General features: G+C 38.3%; 1 protein-coding gene across 1 annotated transcript; it reads left to right on the forward strand.

The window, feature by feature from the left end:
- Positions 1–1,045: 1,045 nt before the first annotated feature.
- On the forward strand, positions 1,046–14,166 carry LOC139216770 (splicing factor U2AF 65 kDa subunit-like). The gene is made up of 11 exons (XM_070848001.1): positions 1,046–1,111; positions 3,926–4,100; positions 4,225–4,328; positions 5,841–5,992; positions 6,083–6,199; positions 7,069–7,207; positions 7,297–7,376; positions 10,447–10,569; positions 10,654–10,740; positions 11,808–12,050; positions 12,496–14,166. The coding sequence occupies exons 1-11, from the start codon at positions 1,063–1,065 to the stop codon at positions 12,625–12,627; spliced, it is 1,401 nt and encodes a 466-aa protein (XP_070704102.1). The 5' UTR covers positions 1,046–1,062; the 3' UTR covers positions 12,628–14,166.
- The last annotated feature ends 1,892 nt before the right edge of the window (positions 14,167–16,058 follow it).

Below are 16,058 nucleotides of genomic sequence, written 5' to 3' on the forward strand. Positions count from 1 at the left end.
TGATCTGAAATATTAGTCTTTTGCTTTTTATTAAAAGTAAACATGACTCCATCATAATTTTTTTTTTACAAGTTCTTCTTAAAATCAATGAATTGAATTAATTACATAGTACATATTTACATCAATTGTTTAATCCCATCTCATTTAAATTGGTTTTGTATTGGCATATATTCTTAGAATTCACATTTAGAGCTGCATTGATCTCTTGAATAATATATAAATCAATTGGTGGATAATAAACAACTGTTTTTCTCTGACACACATGACAGCAAATTGAATGTTTTAATCAATCACGCAATCCATTTTTTTAAAGTGCAACATTAAAACATCCAAGATAAAGGGATGCTTGATCATAGTAGATAATAAGAATTAAACAAAACAACCACATTAAAAATAATCTGTGTTAAAGGGATGTTGATATGATACATGTTTTAACATTTATTCCAGGAAATATTGGGCCGATTTATTGGTGGTGAAAATGTATTTGCCTGTGTTTGCTGCCCATGTGTGTTTCGCGGTGCTTCAGTGATGAAAAGTAACGGTACAAGTGCTCTATTTAAGGACAGTTATAGTAGTCTATTCAAATACTTAAATATTTCCATTTTATGCCACTTTATAGTTGTGTTATTTGAAATTAAAGTTACTTTGCAAATTCGGACGAATACAAAATAGTTAGATATAGATATATACTAGCTGCGTCAGTGATGTTTACACATAGTCAGCATTTACAGTTGGTCAGAACAAAGTAGTAATATGTTCAAATGTAATCTGGACTGATTATAGTTACTTATTTTTTGTAATCTGACTCTGATTACATGTAATCCGTGACTACCCAACCCTGCACATTAATACCCCGGTAATCACATCTGAAAACCAGGGTGCGCATGAATGGATTTATTTCGAAGGTCGTAACCGGATGTGGTGTGTGTGCGGTGCCTCCGTCTTGACTCCGGGGAGATTTCAGTGGTTTTTTGCTGCACTGACACAGCGGGTTGGCTGCTTTATCGTCCTCCCTCAGTCAAACCAGACCTGCTGATATTTTTACACAAGATAACCGGTATCATGTCGGATTTTGAGGAATTTGAGAAACAGCTGAGCGAGAATCGACAAGGTAAGTGTTAACGGTCTGTCTGTGCCCCAATTTGGTCCTCAAGCTAGCAACGCAACGCTTGTTTTAGTGCGTAATGTTAGCTAACTACAGTGTTTTATGAATGAATAACGCGACCTGACAGCAACTTTAGTCTTCCTCGGTGTGACTCAGCTTGTTTTCGTGGTGGCAGAATTAACATTTAGCTTCATGATAAACTGACACTCATCCCGTGTCCGCCATCCAGCCGCTGCTAAACATCCACAGACATCACTGGACGCAGTCTGGGCACCGGTGAGGGAACACAGTGGACTCACCTGCCCCACACAGAAAGGAACCAATTTCAGTTCAAATGTTGCCCCTTTTCTAATGTTAACCGCTCCTGCAAAGACACATCCTCGTAGAAATGACTTACTATGACATTGTCTGAATCATTAGGATGTCCTTTTCAATTCGGCATCCGCTGTTAATAATTCTAACACATTATTCATCAAACTAATATGAAATATTAGTATTATTATTTGTTTTTCCGCTGACATCATGCTAATTATAATAAGATCACTGCCCCACTGAATGCTGTGCGATTATGATACATAATTAGACACAAGTGTTCTTGCTACATGAAGGGTAATAATAATGCTCATCATCATCATCATCATCATCCCCATCATAACTTTGATTTCTGTAGCAGCTTAAAAATGGAACAAGAAGTTTCTCCATGTATCTTTAGAAAACACTGAGCAGATGGAAAATAACACTGACATGATTCATTGATTAGTCAATCATCAGAAAAACAGGTAATAGATTAATGACTTCATGATTTAGTTTGTAATTTTTCAGCAGAATTTTCAAACATTTTTGTTCCATCAGATATCCTGATATTATTTATTTGGTGTGATTAGAAATGTGAATAAAGTTTATTTTGGTGGCGTTTGGACTGTTAGTGTAATAAAGAAAGACATTTGGAGACGTGTCCTTGGGCTTTAGGACATTGTTAAAGGCAATTTTCACCATTTTCTGACATTTTAAATTCCAAACAAGTCAATGAAGTAAGTGTTACACTATCTGATTATGGATCTAAATATTAAACTCAAGCTCAGTGAGGTGGAGCGGTGCAGCGCACAGTAACATATAATACAAAGATTATTCCCAGACACAAGAAATTAAGGAAAAGAGAAATTAAATAATAAAAGAATGTTCCACCCAAACATCTAAAACTTGACATTTACTCAACAAAGAGTTAGCGGGTGGATCAGATCTGTACAAAAATGAAAAGATTGATTTATGAAATGATCTCAAGTCATGTCTGAGCCGACGTTCCCTTTTGCCAGAAGAAAGGCCACATTAAACCGTCAGACTTCTCCTAAGAAATATGCTGCAGCACAGAGGAGACTGGAGGGCATCCGAGCATGTAATTAATATAGACAGGAGACTTTTGTACCATTTGTGGTATGAATTGTTTTTAGAGAAATGAAACTACCTGCAGCTGCTGCCATGAAATCGCCAGTCTGGGTACAGTCATTTCAATCATTAGATGCTTCAATTAAAGGTTTAAAATGTCATTATGCAGCAATTATTTGTTCGATCCTCTTAAGTGCCTGTAAAGATTATGATTATTACAGTAGCACTACAAACTACGGCTGCTTCATACGATTTCTCTATTAGTAACCAATTATATAATAAATGGGTTAATAAAACGCCAGAGAAAAAGTGAAAGATGCCAGTTACATGTTCCTAAAGCCTGAGGTGACATCTTCAAATTACTTTTGGCTGACCAACAGTACACCAAGAGATGCTTCCCAGTATTAGTAGCAATACCACAATGTAATCATTTCCCCGCTGTGGGACTAATAAAGGAATATCTTATCTTAATACTTTGTATTATTATGAAGTAAAGGTGCTGCATTCAAAATGCTACTTAAGTAGGTATTGTCAGCAGAATGTACTTAAAGTGTTTGATTATGAAGCCAGGTCCTGAAATATTGTGATTTAGTATTTTGATCTATTTAATCCGTAGTAGTACAGAATATTTTATAAAGTCATCACATGTTTTGTTTGTAAAATCAAAGTAACTGTGGCTCTTAATAAGTATTGTACAGTAAAAAGTACAATGTGTCCCTCTGAGATGGAGTAATCAGTAATAATGCAGAAACTGGAAATACTCAGTAAAATACCTACTTTCACACCGCTGTATTCATTGATACAGAAAAGAGGCAAATCTGGACTCGGAGGCTGTTTTGTGACTAAAATAATGAATAGATTCGTCATCTCAGCTCTTTTACTTACAGCACTGTCTATAAATGTAGATTATAACAAAGTGTTAATTGACAGAAGTACAGTAATTATTTCATTATTTAGGGATGGAAACCAATTCCAGTTAAGAACCGGGTCCAAATTGTCTGATCCATCAGAACCGTTCGCCTCCTGGGTTATCAATTCCTTTTATTGATGACGTCGAGGTTGCTGGAAACTTGCAACAAGAAGGAGTCATGGCGGAGAGGAAGAAACGATCCAAGCATGGCCCCATTTCATGAAAAGAAAGAATGTTAAAGGAGTAGTGCAGCTTCTTTGAGTGTCTGGTGGAGCAAAGCCTTCTGCTGCCCAACTGGACGCTGAGCAGGAAAGACGCACACAACAGTGCTGGTTGTCTGTAAAATGGTCATTTCTAGTTGGGTGGAAAGTCAGCAGTAATGTTGATGCTGAAAACCTGTGGAGGCCTGCATGTTTTCTGGAATCAATAAAGGAGTTGGTAAAGAATCAAACTGATAAGCACAATCCATTATGGCACTGGTATCAATAAAGTCGAATCAGGTCCTGTCCCTATTGTTATCTGCACAGAGAGAGAAAGAGAAAGACACAAGAAGAGGAGTCGCAGTGGATCCGTGGGCCGAGGAGACAAGCATCGCAGCTGGAGCAAAGATCGGGGGAGTCGCAGCCGGGAGAAGCGAAGCCGCAGCAGAGACCGAAAGAGCAGAGACCGCCGGAGCTCCTCCCGGGACCACAAGAAGCACAGGTCAGTGGGCGAAAGCTCCAGCACAGGCAAGCCCACTTCATAGGCTTTTAATGTGAAAATACACCTGTCTCAGCCACTTCCTCCTGAGGAAAATATCCATCTCTTTCATTTCTCTGCTTTCCAGCCACTCTCCGAGGAGAACAAGGAAGAAAAGGACGTGTAAATATTGGGATGTGCCTCCTCCTGGCTTTGAACACATCACACCAATGCAATATAAAGCTATGCAAGGTACTTGTCTTTGCTTTTTTTAGTCCCTGTGGCAGACCCCTTCAGAGCTACACCTACAAGTACTTCAAGTACCGAGCTTTTGTCGAGGTCTGAACAAGGCCGTTCTGCCTCCAAAAGAGCTCAAACTTCACCAAAAACACCCAAATTGAAACTCATTTGTAAAGCCATAAGTAGTCGAATCTGAACGCACAGACCTGATGCATGTTTTTAGATTCAGAGTGACAGACACCTCTAGAGAACATCGCTCATCCTGATGTGCTTCCCATATAAGTGTCCACACATCTGCTAAAAGATCAGAGAAAATAAGACGCTGACGCTGAGAGATTCCTCTCAGCAGAGTAATCCGGTGATTTTTGCCGGCACATCCATGGACACACTGCAAACAACTGACAGCTAATTCAGCATTCTTTTAATGGTGCTATGGGGGAGGCCCACAGCGTCAGACTTTATTAGACCAACATGGACAATGTTTCAAATCAATGAGCAGGTCGACTGGATGGTAATATTTCATTCTTATATCATTTTTTTAATGAATGAAATTAAGCAGATAGCAGCTTTACCCGACTGTCCTGTCAGCGGTTACTTTAGAATAAAATAATGCTTAATAATGAATAAAAGAGGGAGTATCTCATCCATATCGCCCACCCCTAATTTGCTGGATCTGTAAGCATTGCATATGGGAGAAAATAGGACTTGAGGTTTTTATCATTGAATTTTTTATTTACCATTACATTTTTCTCACACAGCCAAATAAGCTCTCTCAACATTCAACTGTGGTATTTTAAAACCTGGACCCTTGTTTTTTTTTTTTAGATATTTGGGGTTTCAAATGACTCCTAGGTACACAATGTTGTGAAATTAGTGCAGTAGATCACTTCAGCCAGCAGCTGTCAATGAGCTGCACTGGCTGCAACACAGTCCTGTGGGGCAACTGCAAATACATCCACTAAAAGTGCTCAAAGTGTCTGATAACATTATTGAAAGGATCCCTACACAGATAGACGTGTACGATTCCTTTTGTTTAACCCTTGTATGGTGTTCGGGTTTGTGGACCAGACTTCATCCGTTTTCATGTTCTTTATCAAAAGAAAAATTATACGATTCATCATTTTTTCAAACTCAGACTCATCAACATGAGCCAAGGCCGATGAGTCTGAGTTTGAAAAAATAATTAATAATAATAATCCTAATAATTAGGAGTTCCTGTGGGTCTCTCTCTCTGTAGGGATCCTTTCCATAATGTTGTCAGACACTTTGAATAAGAATCGGAACCTGTCGTTGGCTAAAACTCGACCCGTTAGTGAGTGCAGTCTACTGCACGAATCTACTGGACAAATTCCAAAACTTTTTGTATCTACTGGTTATTTTGAACCTAACATATGAGTTATCCTGTAATGCACACCTAAGATGATTCATCTAGAAAACAGTCATCTAGTGATTGGGGAAACAGTGCAGAGGTTGCAGAAGGTAATAGTTTTGGAGGTGAGGTTTCTCTTGTTCTCTGTCCTTCAGCGGCCGGGCAGATACCGACAATCGCTCTTTTGGCGACATCGACCACCACCGGAGTGGCTGCAGCACCGACACAAGTGCCCATAGTTGGCAGTCAGATGACAAGACAAGCCAGGCGCCTCTATGTAGGAAATATTCCTTTTGGAGTGACTGAGGTAAAGTCTCTCTAGTTTCTCTTTTCTTTGACTTCCTGTTCACAGTGGCACGTTCACGCTGCCATGTTGTTTGCTTTCCTTTCTCTTCAGGAGTCCATGGCCGAGTTCTTCAATGCTCAGATGCGACTTGCAGGCCTCTCACAAGCCCCAAGCAACCCTGTTCTCGCTGTGCAGATTAATCAGGATAAAAACTTTGCTTTCTTAGAGGTTTGTGCTGTAATGTCCAATATATTTATCTTTATTTAAAGGAATAGTTTGACATTTATAGACAAATGTTTGTCTCCTTTTGCAGAGAATTATGAGAGGATGTAGCCTTAGATTTACCATACAGACATGAAAGTGGTATGAATCATCTCGGCAAATATTTGGCAAGAAGGCAAATAAGTTTGTTTCCCAAAATGTCAAACTGTTGGTTTAAAAGATTCAAAGTGTAAGGATAAATAATATACTGACATAATGATTAGCGCCTGATCGCATGGATGCTTTTTGTAGCTGTAAAACATGAAGCGCTCTCTCATATGAGTGTAAATGTGTGCTTTGTATCGTTTAAGGCTTCACATGTTTGCAGGAAAGCCTTCAAATGAAAGTATTTCAGCTTTCAGCAAAATGGACCTTAGTGGGTTTTTTTAAATCACAAAGCAATAGGAGTACAGTACAAGCAAACTAATGAAGTTAAAAAGGAAGACGCCACAGCTGCTGTGATTATTTCTAACCCAGTCAGTCACAGGGACAGACAACTAATAATATACATAATAGTATTGGATGGAATAGTATCATTTCATTATATCGCTGTATCAAAACCAGACATTACGATGTGCGTTACATACGTGCTGCATATGTATTTTCTACACACATAAACCAACCAGCACACACACGCACACACACACACACACACACACATAAACACAGAAATGCAGACCGAGTAGATCCATCTTTGATATGAACATGTGATCAGTCGATCCTGACTGCTCCTTATTGTCTTTTCCTCCTTATCCTCCATGTACACATTATTTCAAATTAGTATTGTGTTGCTGTAACGACGCCTCTGCAGCTGAGGTCTGATTTTTCCCCTCTAGTTTCGGTCTGTAGATGAGACGACGCAGGCCATGGCCTTCGATGGAATCATTTTCCAGGGCCAATCACTGAAGATAAGAAGACCTCACGACTACCGGCCTTTACCTGGTATCTCGGAGCAGCCCGCCTTCCACGTCCCAGGTTTGTTCAGGGAGTAATGCTAAGCAATGACATGTTCTTTTACACTACATAGAAAATGTTTTCTTTGTGTATTCTGTTGGTTCCTTCAGGCGTCGTCTCCACAGTCGTTCCTGACTCCCCCCACAAACTGTTCATTGGAGGCCTGCCCAACTACCTTAACGATGACCAGGTATTTTAACTGAAAGACTGCACAGGCACACTCATGTTTCCTCATTTTTCTCTTCACTTGCACAAACATGCACAAAATATGTTTTACATTTCTTTATGACATGAAAAAAAAACTGTGTTGTGGTAGAGAGAAAACAGAAGTCATACTAGAGAAGAAAAAAGCTGAATGTTTATCAGAGCCCAAAACAGGATGTGACCTCATAGAATAAATGCAAAAAAGACAAAATAACAACAAAAAACACAATAAACGGAAACATAAATAGGTTTATGTTGTATTTGTGAATATGCTTCTGATGTTTTAAAGTATTCACAATAGACAACTTTTGAAAATAAGCTGTTATTTTGATATTAAACATTAATTAACCATCATGTCATTAATCATATATGAATATTTTAAGGATTTTTTGTGACTTGGATTTCTAAGTAAACTGCTTATACCTTTCTCACATAAAGCATACTGATAAAGAAAGGTAAGCACAGTCCAGTATATTTACACAACAGGCTGGTTAACTGACATGCATTTATTCCTCTGTGCCTGAATGTTGTATTCATTGGGGTCAATATTGTCAAAGAAAAAGTCCACCTTAAGAAACTTTCTGCTAAACGTTTATTTTTTACTTGTTTTTGCAGATTTTATTTTGATCAAAAGCTCAGTTTTATTGTTAATTAATTCAGAGTTTTTTCTTAAGACGGACAAAGTAAGCAATCTGATCATCACCATCATATTTGTATTTGAATGTTTTTTTTTTTTCAAAATGCTCTTATATTGTTTTAGACTAAATAATCAAATGGCTGATCGCAAAAACCTTATCAGCTCTGATTGGTTACTTGTATAAACTACTCATCAAGCAAAGTTGCCAAATATTTTCTGCGTCTAGCTTGTCAAGCATGAGAATTTGGTGGTGTTTAGTGTTTTATATAATTGATTATTGAATATCTTTGGATGCAAAAACAGTGTTTGAAGAGCTCTAGTAATGGATATGTTTGTTTTGTTATTTATAGACAAAATGTTGACATTTTAATCAATACAGAAACTAATACTTACAATGCTTGCATACTGAATTCATATCAGTATCAGTGTATGTGTCAAATGTGCTCAATGTATCAGTGTCACCTTTACACAGTTGGGCCACTACAGAGAAATTACAAGTTGGTTTAGTTTAATCCCAAATATCAATATCAGTAATATCAATATCAATATCAGTATCCTGGACTGTACCTGCTGTCCCATTTTGCCCCAACTATTAACCGAGTCCAGTAAGTTTAGGCCCTTTTCGTTTTCAAATGAGGCCGGTTGAGGGAAAGGAGGCGTCATCAAAGGTGTCATTGCAAAGCTCTGTCCTGCACATAGCATCCAAATATGGTCATTTCACCAGCAACCAATTGTGAAGCCACAAAGTAGGTTTAAGCCTGAATACCAAACGTCATTGGCTGGTGTCAATTTAAAATGCTGTTTTCTAAAAGATTTTTTTGTTTGTTTTTTTCCTCACACTCTGAACCAGGAATCTACACTTCAGTAGCACCGACATCAACCTTTTCTCCTTTATTCCTGTCTATACTCTGAGGGTTTGTTCATATATCTTTAATAGTCTGATTTGTAATGTTTTATCTGTAAAAACATAGTGAAATTAGTTTGTATGGTTAGTGACAGTATTTTCTGATGTGATTTAAAAGGATTTCACACATTTTTTCTGTAAAAATCTTTGGTTCTAACATGTCACCAAAACCAAAATTTGGAACCAGGCTTTATCCAGGTTTCAGATGTCTGGTCTGGAAGTGATATTTCAATAGATAGTGCCTCATCTGCATACTTCAACATACAATTTCAGAAAACCTGTGATAGAACAAATAACTGTATTAATGTAAGAAACCCGCAGGGGAAGTTTCATGTTGATATCTATTAGGTAAACGTTTCACCCTGTTCACCTGTAGTGTCTTGCCATAAGTGGACTTTTTCTTTAACAATATCAGCAGTAAAAGTAAACATTTGCTCGTAAACAGGCCGTCACGACTGAAGACTTTAAAGGACTAAGCAGTTTGACAGTAGAGCTCCATCTTCGCTCTCAGGCGGGCAGATGGTGTAAATGTTCTCTGTTACACAGTGAATTTAATCCTATCTGTCCATTCTGTCTCATTTAACCTCAACTAGTTTACAGAGCACCTGTAGCCTGATGTATATTCTTCACTGACTTATTTATTTTTAATACTTGCAGTCACTGCCACTGCGTTGATACTCACAGCTGTTTCATTTTTGTTCCCCCACTTTGTCCCCAGCTAGGGGCCTGTAAGATCGTTAAGTCTGCGCTCATAATTTGTTCAGTAGTACTCATCTACTGCTGCCATGCCAACATGTAACACAAGGCAAGTAAGACATTCTGGTCCTCACACGGATACACTCCTAGCCAGCAGGCTCCCTTACTGGCTGCTTTCTTTCTCCCATCATGCTTTTGGAGCGCGATTAGGACCCGGGGATTTTGGGTTAAGACCTGATCATTTAGACTTGGGGTTGTTGATGGTGATGGTTTTGTGGGGGTGTATTCAGCTTTTAATGTAAAGGTAAGAAAGTATTAATATATTGTCCTACAGTTTTTGCCTGTCGCTGGCAAAATACAATAAAAGTCTTATAAAGACATCAAGATAAGATCAATTTCATTTATTTTTACCATTTACCACTCAACTTGTCGTTAAAATAACTGAATATGATTAGTATTATTATGACTTTCTGGATGTGTTACATGTCTCAATAATACTCTCATGTCAGGAAGTTCTTCTGTTGTTCCCCAGATGTAGACCGGATCCACATCAGCATTTTACTCTTCACATGTCTCACTAAACCCTCAAAAATCATGAAGCCTTTTGTGCACTGCTGTCCAGTCTGGCAAAACCTGTAAAATACTCACACAACCAGAGCAAATTCTATTGAACTACACACATTTTATTTTCAGTAATCATGTTATGGAATAGACTGTTGTGATGGTTTTGGGTATCAAATGGACATGTAGAGCTCTGTAGGTTAGTGCATGTTCACTATGAATCAGTCTCATATCTTGCTGTCTGACTCTTCTTTGCAGGTGAAGGAGCTCTTGACATCCTTTGGGCCTCTCAAAGCGTTCAATCTAGTGAAGGACAGTGCCACGTCACTGTCAAAAGGTTACGCCTTTTGTGAATACGTAGATGTCAGCGCCACTGATCAGGTATTGTGCGTAGATTCTTCGTTTTGAGATTGTTAGCTGTGTTGTTTAACGTGTTTCTTTAGGCTTGTGTGTTTTCTTTGTCAGGCAGTTGCTGGGCTCAATGGGATGCAACTGGGGGACAAAAAGCTGATAGTCCAAAGAGCGAGTGTGGGAGCTAAAAATGCCAACCCTGTGAGTAGGACTCCTTTCACCCTTTACCGTCCTTAGGAAACAACATTCAGGTATTTGTCGAAATGTCTCAACAAAATTCACTCCTCAAGTAACTGCAAGTAACTTTGCATGCGTGCTAGATACCGTGATAAGTACTGAAACAGTGATTCTCTGATTTCTAGTGTGGTGTATAGGCCATGCTGCTATTACGGTAATAACATTGGATCACATTGTCTACATGCAAAAATGGCAACATGCTGTTCAACTTGTGGCAAAATTAGAATTCAGGTCCACAAAGCGATATTCAAAATCTGTAAATTACAGACAAACTACAGATGCTGCAGAGTGAGAAAACACAACCAAACACAGAAAACACTGCAAGTGATATAATGAGTATTTCTGGTCAAGTAAGGATCTGACAGGTCCCTCTCTGTAGGGATCCTTTTGTAAAGACACTTGGATTAACGATCTGAGCCTGTCAGGGGCAAAAACAAGCAATTTTAGTGGAAGTACTTAAATCAAAGGATTACATTTCAGCATTGTAGCTTGTTCACCGCCCACCGCTGGCGCTCTTGGCTGTACATACTAGTCATTTAGAAACAAAAATATATAACAAATAGGGCCGGGGTTTAAAAATCCCAGACTTATCCTTTAGCAGACAGGTATTTAACTGAAAATCTGAAAGTCCACTACGATAACCTCTCGAGGCCACTATAGTAAACCGAAACATAACAATCATTCATAGGTGGAAATCCTGCCCTATTTGTACTTACTTTGCATCTTTCCTTCTGTGACACGGCAAAATGTCTGCTGTTAAAAAAGGCCTGTAAACAAACTACACAATGTGAAGACTTCCAGCACAAAAGGAGCTGGATTTTCTCATGATGGCAGATGGTGGGAGTGAAGGGTCAACGGAAAGATTACTTCCAACATGTCTGTCCACTGCAGGCATGCCAAAGATACAGAGAGATGAGGGGGTGGGGGAGCACTTCATGGGAAATGTATTTGGTATGAGACTGAGGCTGTGAGTCTGGACCACAGTCTTATTTGTCTGCAGTCTAAGTCTAAGCTGATGTGTTCACCTGCAGACCTCCATCATAGAGACCCCAGTGACGCTGCAGGTCCCTGGACTCCAGCGGCTGCAGAACTCTGGCATGCCCACGGAGGTACTGTGCCTTCTCAACATGGTGATGCCTGAGGAACTGGTGGACGACGAGGACTACGAGGAGATCCTGGAGGACATACGCGAGGAGTGCTGCAAGTACGGCAGTGTCCGCTCCATCGAAATCCCGCGACCTGTCGACGGAGTGGAAGTCCCCGGCTGCGGAAAGGTGAGCGCCGCATCTGTGGAAGTGTAGACTTCATTATCTCCACACAACCCACAAACTTTTGTTTGTCTCATTGGGGTCTGGAGAGGCTCAGTTTGAGTTAGGGCTGGGCGATATGGAACAATCTTAATGGCATATGTAGTCGTATATCACAGTAACTGTATATGTCACAATACAGTTTTTGTTCTGTAGATTCAATTAAGAAATGGCTTAAAATAGCCATACCTCACTTCATCACATTTGATTGTTTTCTTTCATTTGGAACTTCCATACAAACTAATCGACTGCCTCATATGAGACAGGACAGCAAGAATTGCTCCCACAGTGGACGGTATCACCAAATCTCTACTGGTGGACATATTTCCACTGTTGCATTATAAACCGTCATGTCACATAACCTGAGGCTGAGTTTGCTTCAACTTCAGGACCGACTTGTTTTTCATTCCAGATCTTTGTGGAGTACGTTTCTGCTGCAGACTGTCAGAAAGCCATGCAAGCTCTCACCGGCCGCAAGTTCGCCAACAGAGTGGTGGTCACCAAATACTACGATCCAGATATGTACCACAGACACGAGTTTTGAAAGCACAGACGAGTCCTCCTTTCTGTTTCAGTCGGTTTCTTTACTCTTCTGAATGTTGTGAACGTGTCCTTAGAGACTAGACCTGGAAGAGACTTGTTTTATTACATCTTCTACTTAACAAACTGGACTGCAGTGTGTGTGTCTCCAGTACTGAATATCTTACCCGCAGCTTCAGCCTAATACTCACACAGTGAACTTATCTCATCCTGAATTTTAAAAGAATACTGTAGTATCCATTACATTTGTAGTAGAATGAATGTGACATGTATCTTACCTAAACCTAAACTAATACTGCCTGACAATGCCAGAGTAGCTGTCTATCAAGTATGCACTATATGAGAAAAACAACAGTCAAATGTTTAGATTTCCCTCCTGAGCACAAACACTTATTTCTCTGGTTTAGATCTGAGAAGCCATTATAATGTTTCTTGTGTGGCAATGAGAGAAAAAAAGCTTTTATTTATTTATTTATTTTTCCAAAGTAATATTTTCCTCTATAAGTCACATATTAATATTCCTTAAACATATATGATGCTATGACCTGTACTGCTAACAAACACCAGATTTCAACTTTTTTTTTGTCAAAAGTGAAAAGATTTTGTCAGAACAAAGGCCATTTTGTAAATATGAAACTTTATTGTACAAAGATAATTGATATCTTAAATTGGCCATTTACACTGGAAGCTACTTGAATTAGAAAATGATATGTTATTAAAGTTAATATTATGAATTTAAATGAATTGTACCGTTGACTGTTTTTTAAACCCCTCCCCCGAACAGCGATGGCCCAATCATAGCTTAGTAACCGTGACTACGGCTATAATAAGAGCTATACTATATTTTAACTGTTTCGACTGTGTTTTTCTAGCTGTCAACTATTTCTGCACCATGTGGCAGCTTGTCTGCGGTGCTATCAGGCTAACATTAGCAGCTTTGTCCTTTAGTCTCAATCTGTTAGCATGATATCATGTATGTAACCATTAAAGGGATAGTTTGGATTTTTTGATGAGAGGCTGTAAGAAGTACTTAACCATAGTCAGTGTATTACCCACAGTAGACGGGTTTCGGCGCGCACCCAGTTTGGGGGAGCAGGCAGGAGTACTGGCAATGCTGTGCTGTGGATGGGGCATCAGAAATACATATTAAAGCCAATAAAAAGGGGGTCACTTAAAAACACAACACCAGTTTAAGCGTATACTTTATATAGAATATTTCTACTCTGTTGTTCTGTTGTTCACCAGACTCCATGGACAAAAATAGTCAAATAGTCAGAATACAGGAGTTTGTGCTGCTTTTATCTACAACAGTTCATCGCTGATTGCTAAGGACTCCTGCCTGCTTCTCCAAACTGCTGGAGACAGTGGCAGTGATGGAGTCAGGCTAGCTTGACCACCATAGCAACAGTAACCAAGGGGGTGGGGCTTAATTAGCGGTTCCCATCTGCAATGTGTGCTCCACATCAGAGAAAAATCAAATGTCTTCATGGTCTCATTTGATAAAATAAAGCTAGTATGCACATGTTAAGAAATGCACCGTTACGATTTGTAGATACTGAAAGCTTTTTTTTAAGCTTTATTCTTTGTGTGTTTTGCATCTGTTAAAGAAAATGTATCATATCAAAAGCATTCATTTATTATGAAATATATTTTATCTGCTTGGAAAGTGCAGGCACAAATACGAACAGTGTCCAGACAAATTTGTACGACATAGGGATGCGAGAAAATATGCATTTGGACTGTTCAGTTTCAAAGTAAAAAACTGTATTTTAGTGTAACAAATGCGACATTAATAAACAGCCAAAGCATTTTGTACATTTTTGGATGGCCAAAAGTTTAAAAACATTTTCAGTTTGTACAATCCCTGCCACTGCCATTGCCTTGAATAAATGCTTGCATCCACTGTTGGTCGGCCTGAGTGGGGTGTCCTTTATTCTGTAATATCTGTGACATAAAGCATCAATTATAAGTCATGATAATGATAATTAAAATCTATTTTACAAAGGTTTCCAGTATAAGCATTTTGCGTTGTTTGTCTTAACAAAGGTGTAGTTGACCATTCAGAAACATGCGTGTTCGCCGCCCTCCAGTGGCCACAGTGTGGAACTGCAACACAATATTAATTAAAAAAGCGTCATTATCAGTATGTGCAAAATGTTCTTTGTAGTATAAATGTGATGTGACCAATACCAACCCTAAGTATTGGTGATTATCATGCTTTGGTAAAACTAAAAAGATCATTTTCTGATGTGGAGATCGAGTGTAAAGAAAAACATAAGACTATCCCTTCACCGCCGGTTAATACTTTCAAAACTAAATAAGCAAACAAATCTGTCTGTTTCATACGTCTCCAAAGCTGCTGTCAAACAAAACAAAAGTGATCCTTCTGTGGACTTAACTGTCAAACAATGTCACACTTCTGTATTCATGATATATTATGTACATTATTTACCATTATTTGTTTGTTAGTGTAGAGTTGGCTGCAGCATACAGCGGCCAACTTGAAAAACTGGTGATGTAATGTCAATGTAATTGTTTGGATTCACTGAATATGACAGGGAATCAGTTTTACTTCCTTTTTTGAGCTGATTATCTGTGTCAAATAATACATTACATCTATAGTTTAAAAAAGTCTATTTTATTTACTGTTGCACTACTACTGTACAATATCACACTGTATTGTGCTAATAATATTGTTTCATTACATTATAGGTTATTTCTATATTAATGAAGACAATTACTTAGTCATATATATTATTCTGAGGTTTGCTGTTATCGTAGATGGTATCATATCACTCCTACATGTACTATACTGCTGACATTGGTGCTACTAATTACTACTAATTAATGTCACTTCACTTTAGGCAGTATTGTAGCATTGCAAATATAAGTTTCAGTAAAACACTAGTCCCAGTTACTGTAGCCTTTGTATACTGCTTGTCCTGTAAGTTTGAGTTTAGTTGCTCTTGTATAGTTTATACATTTCTTTTCTTATTTTATGTACTTCTAATTATCTTCTTTTTTTTTTTTTTTTACTTGTCTCTATTTATCTGTACTTATTTCTGTTCCTTTATCTATTTGTTCATGTATCACATTGGTGTTGTTGGTAACTTGCTGTATATCCTTATACTATAACTAACTATAGTAGTGCCCAGATTATGTTTGAAAAAATACAATTACATTATAGACACATTGTCAATGATTACTTGATTACCTTTTGTTAACATCTTTACAATATGGTAAGGTTCTTGGACAAGTGCTCCAGAGGAAACAGAAGAAAGAATGCAGTACACCAACAGAGATGTATGTCAGTATGTTTTATATGGGTAATGTGATTTAACCGATTCTGAATGCCAAATGTATTCATGTACATGTGAAGTAAAGTTACTCAACCCGTGTTTGTTAAATGTGACCAATATTTTTGTTTTTGTAATA

Source organism: Pempheris klunzingeri, chromosome 17 (genome assembly GCF_042242105.1).
Source record: "Pempheris klunzingeri isolate RE-2024b chromosome 17, fPemKlu1.hap1, whole genome shotgun sequence".
NCBI classification, from domain to species: domain Eukaryota; kingdom Metazoa; phylum Chordata; class Actinopteri; order Acropomatiformes; family Pempheridae; genus Pempheris; species Pempheris klunzingeri.